Source organism: Myotis davidii, unplaced genomic scaffold (assembly GCF_000327345.1).
Source record: "Myotis davidii unplaced genomic scaffold, ASM32734v1 scaffold304, whole genome shotgun sequence".
NCBI classification, from domain to species: Eukaryota; Metazoa; Chordata; class Mammalia; order Chiroptera; family Vespertilionidae; genus Myotis; species Myotis davidii.
In genome coordinates this window covers 865,267-875,313 of record NW_006297661.1, presented here as the reverse complement: position 1 = coordinate 875,313, position 10,047 = coordinate 865,267, and the positions used below count along the sequence as shown (strand labels likewise).

Genomic DNA, 10,047 nt, shown 5'->3' with positions numbered 1-10,047 from the left:
AGGTCAGCCCAGCTTGTGGCTAAGTGGAGCTCCCACTGTGGAAGCACACTGACCACCAGGGGGCAGCTCCTGCGCTGAGCGTCTGCCCCCTTGTGGTCAGTGTGTGTCATAGTGACCAGTCATTCCCAGTCGTTCTGCTGTTAGGGTCAGTTTGCATATTACCTTTTTATTATATAGGATAGGAGAAGCATAAAAAAAGGAAGCCAGACATGCATGTCACTGTACAGCTTCACCAGGAAGCTGCAATTTCGCACTCCCAGGGAACCACTGGCCCATTCCCCACAGATCACTAGGGGAAGAGGTCCAACAAAAGGAGCTAGATGCAAGCCCAATGAAGTTGGGGTGATATAGGGAAGGTACTTGCCTGTCAGTCAAACCTAGAAGCAGAGATTATTGGCCAGAATAGGCAGAGCCACTGCAAGCACATGAAAATTCGGGAATACATAGTACCCTAAACAAAGGAGTTTGCTCTCTTGTTGCTCTCGGCTCACTCTTGACCCTCTTGTATTCGCCCATACGGCCATGGTCATGTGGACCCCACAGGCAATGGACTAATGGACTGCAGCAGGGAGCACAAGTCAAGTTAGCCTGATGCTGGGCTGGAGTGTGCAGACACAGATGGAAACCCTGGACATCTGGACACTGGCTCTGATTTCAACTCTGCTGAAATGAAAGCCACGCCACTATGGCAGGGCTGAGGGAGAGGGGTCCTTGGAAACTCAGGGATTTAATTCCATGCAAATAAGAAATTACTTGTTCTCCGTGCAAGTCTGAGAAAACCCTTTTTCTCAGGATATTGCAAGAAACCCACTCCTACCAGCAACCGGCAGAAATGAGGACCTCTCCCCATGGCCCTAAGTGTCTTATGTAATATTACCTGCAAATTATAACCTAATGAAATTCTGGCTTTTGTGCATATTGGATTGTAATGCAGCGCTTTCAGAAAGTCCTTCTGTGCTTCTTTGACACCTTCATCGTGACCATATTCCATGTAAGAATTTCCCCGTCCAATGTAAGCATCCACAAAACAGGGATTAATACTAAGAGCCAATGTGAAGAAAGTGACAGCTTCTGCAAACTCTTTGTTTCTGAAAATAAATAAAATTATTTATGCTTTCTGTTGAGTTACCTAAGTACTTTCCTGTATATAACATTTTCATAAAGATTTACATTAACCCTTACAAAATATTTTTCACTTTTATTGTCTATCCATATAGGAAGTAAGAACATGAGTCCATATGACCTCAGAAAGGCTGAAGGGGTATTTGAAGATTCTGGTAAAAGGGAAAAAGGGAGGTAAGAGCCATCTTCATAGCAGAATATGCTGGGATAATATTCTAGAGTTCTTTTTTCAGAATTACAAAGGGCTGCATGGCATCCCTGAACCTGTTTTTAATAGCTATCTGTGGCCAATATGGGGGTTGGGGGGGAATGTATATAAATGGAATACACTATTTAAAGCAGATTATAATAAATTTATATGTATTTAATATTTCCTTATACAACAAAAGGAACCAAAATGTTATACATGGGAGTCCTTACTTCAGATCTATAAAGATAGGCCCTTTCTTTTTGGACACCAAGAGAAAAGGGGAAAAGAAGAAAAATGCATTTTATTTATTAATTTGTAAAAATATTTAGCTATTATGCTAAGTGAAATAATCCAGTCAAAGAAAGATAAATATCACATGATCTCACTCATTTGTGGAATATAGAGAACAACATAGACTGATGAACAGGGACAGACCCAAAGACTGAGAAACAGCGATCAGACTATCAATCCTCAGAGGGAAGGCAGGGGAGGTGGGGGTGAGGGGAAGAGATCAACCAAAGGACTTGTATGCATATATATAAGCCAAACCAATGGACACGGACAACAGGGTGATGAGAGCATGAGTGGGGGGGAGGGGGTGTTAATGGGGGGATGAGGACACATTTGTAATACCCTAACCAATAAAGAAATTAAAGATAAATATATATATATATATTTAACTAAATAATAACTCAGTTTTTCTTCCCTATTTATTCTCTTGTGGTACGGGTGAGGGCTGATAAGGGAATCAATATGTTTCATAAAGGAATCACTTTTCCATCTCATATGCATATCTAGTGATTACATTTAATCTCAATTAGCCTGGAGAAAGCCATTTTTCTATACCTATCTAGTTATCAGCACTAGCATATGAGCATCTAGTCTGTTTCAACTAAGTAAATAATCATTAAACTTTAACATGGAAAGGGACCTTGACAATCACCTACCAACACTTCAAAGCAGGTGACAACTAAAAATCAAGTCCAGGGGAAGTGACAGTGTCAAAGCCAGAGACACCCAGCTCCCCGCATCAACACAGAAATGATGCAGGTGCCATAATAGAAACAGCAATTTCATGTTTCTGAAGATGAGTATATCACAGTGTCCTGTAGATTGAAGCTCTTGTTAAATGATCACATGGCAGTTAGCAATGAAAAAATGTATAATGTCAGGATACATGTTCATCAATACATAAAAGTCTTCGGTATCAGTTACCACAAATATAAAAGTGTATTAAATTCGTTTTTCTAAAATAAGATGTGTTTGTATAAATAATGTGATCACTGACAGAGGTGTGTCTTCTCATCAGCGCCCATCCTTAAGTCAGGACTGTGAGCTGAGCTTGCAGTCTGGGCCACAGACGGAGGCCACCACATTTTCTAAATTAATCACCTACGTGCCCAGATGTGCCCTACTGAGTTGTACAAATAAATCATAAATACCTCCCCACACTAAAGAATGTGGCTTGCAGAGTCAAAGTTTCAAAAATATTGTATGCAAACAGAAGAATAGTAAAATCAATGTTCTGAGGTAAAAAAAAAAAAAAGTGGCTAGGATATGTACCTCTGCGTAATCATGCTCTCCCTCTGTGACTTTTTTTTCATATGACAATGGCTTTCATAAAGGGATCTAAAAATTAACTGTGGCACAACACTCTTTGTGACCAAATTGGGCAACAAGTAGATATTCAGCCTAAGGAATGTTGTCTCCTAGCAACCACAGGAGTGAGAACCAGAGTTATACAAAGGCATACTTCAAAAGTCTGCAACTCCCTGAGTTCAAAGATCAAGCCCTAAATTTCAAATATTTATTCCTTTTTAAAATTGTTTTCCAATTGGGAAAATTTTTACTTTCCCCACTATAAGATACCAGTAATGAATCTCCAATACTAGGTAACTGTGCTGCTGTGATATAAGTATGTTATAGATAGACTACCTTGAAAAGCAAAATATTTTTCCTGAAATAGATATAATGAATCACTAAATATTTCTTATTGTTAAATTCAGTAAAACTGTTAAAACTCAAAACACATGAAACTGGGACTGTCAGTTATTAGGGCTTTACCAGTGATTTAAATTCTACTTTTATTAAAGGACAATAGAGATTCTAATCAACTGATATAAGTTGGTTATTTGGAATTGCAAAGCAGTATCAGCTTAAGAAGGCTCCGCCATGTAGTATATCCAGTGATTACAATTCATGAAAGGATTGGGAACAGACACAGAGAAATTTACTGACTCAGTTGCTAAACACAGGAATGAGTATGGGAGAAATTTTGGAGTCTGTTTTTAATTTAAGAGAATGCAATGACCTCAGACATTTTTGGTCTATACTCACCCACCAAAACAAACACATCAGTCATCATTATTCCATCTCTTTTCAAGAATGGCAATTACTTAAAGAGATGGATTGTACAAAGGTTGCTAGAGTAAAATAGAAAATGGTGTGACTATGTTTTGCTGTTTATATAAAATAAAGGTCCCAATTTAGGCCTTTAAACCCAAAGACATCTTCACAAGTTTCAGTTATTACAGTATTATGTTCATAAAATAAAAAATCTAACTTTCATAGGGAAATGTAGCTGTGCTGTGTTCTAAAAAGGAAAAAAAGAAATATTTATTTCCTAAATAATTCAAAATTGGATTTTTATACAGCCTAGTCTGTATAGTTTATGAACTATCCTAATTTCCCCTCCAATTAATTGCTATTATTTCTGTCTTAAAAAATAATACTGTAAACTACTACTTAACCAAATATATTTTATTTCACATTAAAATCTCCACATGCAGAATCTCTATACTTTTAAATGCAACATGACCAGAAACTAATTTTAGGTGTTAAATGTATATGTAGAAATGTAAAACTTATAATTAGTACAAATCTATGTAAGGTTATCTCAGAACAAATTATAAAGTGATGTTCTGTATTTTAGCCTATGTAACTGTCCTCTTCTCCCCTACTATAACTTGACTTACTCTTACAGTAATCTCAGAAGCAGGTAATAATGTCTTAAGTAATATATTTTTGTAGACTTTATTGTATTTTGTATATGTTTACGGGTATTATTTTAGTTATAGATTTAGAAATATGTTTTCTAAATGCAAAATTTTTTGAAAATATTTAATTTTTGAAATCACCCTCTCTTGTAGGAAACAGGCTTTTTAAAGTTTAGTTTCATTTTAGGAACAAAAATGATCACTTAATTTTATTCTTAGATGTTTCAAGCTGTGCGTGATTTTATTCTGTGTATCACTCAGGTCTTTTTCCCCAGTAAATGGGCTTGAATCAGTGGGTATCCAATGCCAGGATGCAGGTATTTGCTTGCAGTCTTGGTTAAAACACCTTATTAGAAGGTAAGAGGGGCCGAAACCGGTTTGGCTCAGTGGATAGAGCGTCGGCCTGCGGACTGAAAGGTCCCAGGTTTGATTCCGGTCAAGGGCAATGGGTTGCGGGCACATCCCCAGTGGGAGAAGTGCAGGAGGCAGCTGATCGATGTCTCTCTCTCATCGATGTTTCTGACTCTCTATCTCTCTCTCTCTCTTCCTCTCTGTAAAAAATCAATAAAATATATTTAAAAAAAGAAGGTGACTCTCTATCTCTCTCTCTCTCTTCCTCTCTGTAAAAAATCAATAAAATATATTTAAAAAAAAAGAAGGTAGGAGGGTGCTGATGACACACCTAGGTGTGATCCCCACCTCTATGCAGGGATTCTTTGTCTCTCCCCATTTTTGTGTCCTGCCACTTCCACATTTTCCTCTTCCTATTCTTCTATTATAATCATTAGATGGTCCCACTTGCTTTCACTGCAATCTAAATTACATACCTGTGATAGCATAAGGCGGTAACTTGACAAAGGTTCACATTAGTCTCGCTCAGCAATGCAGCTTGTTTAAAATCCTGAAACAGTTTCATACATTTTGTTAGTTTTGCAACATTATCCTTTGCACTTTCTTAAACTTTATTCTAGCTGTTGTTCTACCATGAATATACTTAACACAGCATTGACAAAGACATCTTAAAACTTTTTTTTCCTTTTAGTATCACATCTAGTGAGGACGAATGGAGCAGAGGAAACCCATAACTGAAACCTCACTCAGAATATTGTGCTACTGGTCTGCACTTTCCCGGTGGCTTTGCCCTGATGTGTGTAATGAGACCTCATTTACTTTCTTTTTATTGTATTTTTTTCCCTCAGTTTACACCACCAGAGACTTGCCCATCTAGATAGAAATGGAAATTCTCCTATAGAGAAACTTAGACTTTACAGGGCAAACACACACCCAGGCCCAGAAAAGGACATGCATTGGGCCTTTTGTGTGGATTAGCTAAGGCTGCTCCTACCTTTGGAATTCACACTTCTGGGAGAATTCTAGAAGCCTCCTGAGAAGGAGCAATGGAAAACCCCAAGATTATGAGTTTGGAAGTTAGCTGGAATGGCCCTGGGAAAGAGGTTGTTTTAAGAGAATTAAAAGTCTGCGAGAGAGCCTGCCTCTGCGGCCCTGAACACTGTCCTCCATTAGGCTCCAGAGACAGTGTCCAAAGTGCATCAGCTTTTCAAAGACCTACAAAAATATTCGAGGACAGAGGCAAAATAAGAACAGCACTAAATTGAAACTAATAAAATATTTAGATGAATATCTACATATAAAATATCATGTAAACTGCAATGATTCTGCTTTTCCCAAAGGACTGCTTCCGCAGGCACCTTCACTGGCAGTTTTGGTTGTAACCTCAGGTGGCCAAGCTAGAACAGGAGAGTGCTGTCACCTCCTCTGGACTGTCTAAGGGACCCCCCCTCCCCCCAATCCCCTCCTGGAGGCTGGCACCCACTCTCCAGCCTCAGAGGGCCGGTGTCTGAGTTCTGGTGTCCACCCTGGAGGAAGGAGAGGAGCTAACCATAACAGACAGCCTCCCTGTCCCTCTCCCTCCTCATTTCCCTCTTCCTCCTCCCCCTTCCACAAACCTTCCCTGGCTGTAGCAGGGGGAGGAAGCTGGCTAACTTTTCTGCAAACATTGGGAAGTAAGGTCAAGCAGGGTCACTGGAATCCTATTGGAGGAGGAAGGTTTCAGTCAGAGACCAATCTGTAGATATGGAATCACACTTAGATTCCTGAAGTATATTTTGATACGAAAAGGAACTATTATTGGAAGAAAATAAGAAATCTATTGTCTAATCAAATGTAATATAACAAATATGCTACCAGATAAATCCCCCGAATACTGTTTTATTTACTGATTTTATATCCTTACCTGAGGGCATGCTGAGAGGAAGAGAGAGAGAGAGAGAGAGAGAGAGAGAGAGAGAGTTCCTTTCGGAACATGCCCCAACCAGGGATCAAACCCACAACTCAGGCATGTGCCCTGACCAGAAATGGAACCAGCAACCTCTCGGTGCACAGGGAGATGCTCAACCAACTGAGCCAACCTGGACAGACTAAGAGGACTGTTTTAAAGTGGAGGCAAACTTAGTGAAATTGAGATTTATTACAAACGTTCCTATTTATTTATTTTGGAAGTTGTGAGGAGTGATCAAGAACTTAAAATACTGAGAATACCAAGTTCAGTTTTGTAATCAGATACAACTTACAAAAGTCAACCTGACTCGATATGTATAATTATCATCAATAAATATGTGATGACTATTCTCATTACTTAGAATAAAGCTAACTAATTTTTATGATTTTTCCCTTCTGCATTAATTTTTTTCTAATATGAAGATCATAAATAACAAATCACACATAGCCACTCATACACAAAGCAAATTCCTTATTTGTAAGGACCTTCACGCCCACTGTCTTTGTGTCAGAAGACAGACTCTTGACCTTGTTCCTTCCATTCTCCTCTGGAAACTTGCTCCATCATATTCCTGCCTTCTGTATTTTTAATTCTTGTTTCATGCCCTGACCTAACATGCCTTCCACTCAACCTTCCCTGTTACAAACTACACATGGCCCAGTGTTTCTAGTTTCTGTCACCACCAATCTCCTTGAAAGCATAGCTAACACTCATGGTCTCCACACCCCCCAATTCCATCAACTTCCCAGTAATTGTGTCATTTAATGAAGGCCAATTTTATTTTGTAACTTGTAAATTGCATCGAAAGACATTTTTTATTTATTTGCTTTTATTCTTATCAAAGTAGCCCATGTACCAAGTGTATGGTGTCTAATCCAACTAGAAAACTGACGGTGCTTGCAGCAATCCCCTGCTCCACCTCTCCTTGTCCCTGAAGCTCACTCACCAAACACAATTGTTTTTACATCGTGCTGCTATTTACCTTCAAATTTCAAAATAACATGAGAATTGTCATGTTTAACTCCCACATAGGATAGAATTTAGCTATCTTACCCCAGCATTCTGCACATCTCCTTTTCTCCCACCATCCCCCCAAAAATAGTCTCTATTTTACCTCTTAAGTGTAGGATCCTTGGCTGCCCATTCATATTTAAGTTAGAGGCATTAGAATACAGAATGGTAGTTTTAGGTGCCTGAAGATCTCTTCTCTACTATCTTCAACCTTGTGGAATTATATCTTTTTTATTCCTTTACTATCTTCCTAGTAGGTTTTCAAGAGGACAAAGAGATAAACACACGTTCTCAATCCAACCCACTTAACAATTAACTTCCTAAACAATGCCAGTCCAAATGCTGCACTTTACTTCCTGACCAAGGGCTCCTAGGAAGGCCATACAAGGATCAGTTACCTAGTATGTTGTCAGCACTCATCCCACTTGACCTCTCTGTTAATCATTCTCACTAAAAAAATTTCCCCAGGTAAGTGTTAAGATTACTGTCTCCTGTTTCTTCATCTAGCCCTTCCATTATTCAGTCTTATATTTATTCATTGGTTCTTTCTCATTTTTCTAATTTAATTTTTCAAATAATTTTTTATTTACAAAAGGAGACTTTTTTATTAAATGCTTTTAATTTGTGTTTGCAGGGCATATTTTTTCCAGCCTTTTACTTTTCCTATCTATATCAATATATTTAAAGTGTGACTTTTGTAGCCAGAGACTTTTTAAAAAAGTTCTGATCTGACATTTTTATTACCTAAATTGGTCTATTTTTTACCATCCTACTAAATGTCACTCCTAATATGGTTGGATTTAGGTCTACCATCTTATTATTTGTTTTCTTCTGTTTTCCTCTGTTTCCTGTTTGTTTTCCCTGTCCAGGCTTACTGTAATTTTCTAATATTCTATTTTAATTAATCTACACTTTTGTTTTGTTTGTTTGTTTGACTGAGGAGCAAAAACCTGAAATAAAAGACGGGCATGAGTCACACACAGATTAGTAGGGAGAGCATTCTATGTACAGAGAAGAGCTTGTGTGAGGACCCTGGGGCAGGAAGGGAGCCTGGCACTTCCAAGGAAGAGCAAAATGCCAAAGTGGAGGGGCCTGAGTGCAGAAAAGAACAGTGTTTGACAATGAAGTCAGATCAATGAATGATAGATCATGACGGGTCTTCGTTGGCCACAGTCAACAGTGCAAATTTTATTCTAAGTGTGATGGGAAGCCACTGGAGGGTTCTTAGCAGAGGAATAACGTGGTCTGCTTTACCAGGATGTTTTTAAGAGGTCTGTCTGCTGCTGTTTGAAGAACAGCATGTAGAGACAGGGACAAGAGCAGAGGCAGAGAGGCCAGTTGGGAAGCTCCTGATGTAGTCCAGGGGAAAGATGCTTGAGGGTGGAATTAGGAAGATAACAGTGACAAAAAGGAGAAATGACTGAATTCAAAATATGCTTTGATGGCATATTTTGAACTGTTGGATATAGAGTATGAGGAAAGAGAGGGGTCAAGAATGATTTTGGATAGACCATGAGCTCCTCAAGGACAGGAAATCTGCCTTATTTATCTCCACATCTTCAATACATAGGATTTGGAATCAGGCGAGACCTGAGATCAAATCATGCCCTAGCACTTCCTGGATAAAAGACTATTTAACCTCTTTTAGATGAGGAATATCAGTTTCCTCATCTATAAGTTACAATTATAAATTGTGTAGCACTGTTGAGAACCTGGTATATTGATGTTAAATACCAAATAAATATGTGCCTTATAGATAACACAGGCCCTGCATTTAATTATCCAACAGTTGAGGTCTTTGGCTCCCAACCCCCATTTTCCTCACTTCTCTACTCCCAACCCCCATTTTCCTCACTTCTCTACTCCCAACACTGTTCCCTAGAGTTCCTTAGCTTTCTTGCCTACTCCAGACAAAGAAATTCCTTAGCTCCCTCTCTGAGGAAATTCCAAATGGTATTGCCTAAACCTAAAGGAGTTCAACTCTTGGAATTACATTTCATCGTAGTGTAAATTGCGTAGAATCTGGTTTCTCAGACACTTCCTTAACACATTGCAAACCAGTAGCTTTATTGCTAGTTTTACCCAGTGGCCAGGTAAGTTTCTATTGAACGAGTACAAAAAAGTTTTACATAAATGTTAAAGGCACATTTTAAAATTAAATACCCATTGCATTTTGAAGTTATTTATTACATGTTTTTACAAGGCAATGTCTTTTTAAAGTATGATACTTTGTAAAACACTGTGTAATATGAAGCGAGAATTTTCATGATCCATCTGCAAAAATAATAAGTAATTCTGCGGGGCAGAACCTCAAAATCTGACTCCAAAGGTAGAAAAATAATACAAGTCACTTTTGGAGATGAAAAGAATCAGGAAACATTCCATTACATAATGTTCTGTTGTGGTTCCTCAGACACAAAGAAGAAGCA

General features: G+C 38.5%; 1 protein-coding gene across 1 annotated transcript in view; it reads right to left on the bottom strand.

The window, feature by feature from the left end:
- Nucleotides 1-10,047, bottom strand: part of TTC6 (tetratricopeptide repeat domain 6) — a 47,937-nt gene that overhangs the window by 17,673 nt on the left and 20,217 nt on the right. The window contains exons 7-8 of the mRNA XM_015570204.1: nt 5,136-5,251; nt 878-1,088 (exon numbers count right to left, since the gene is read on the bottom strand). Coding sequence (XP_015425690.1) covers nt 878-1,088; nt 5,136-5,251 — 327 coding nt within the window. The remainder of the gene's footprint in view (nt 1-877; nt 1,089-5,135; nt 5,252-10,047) is intronic.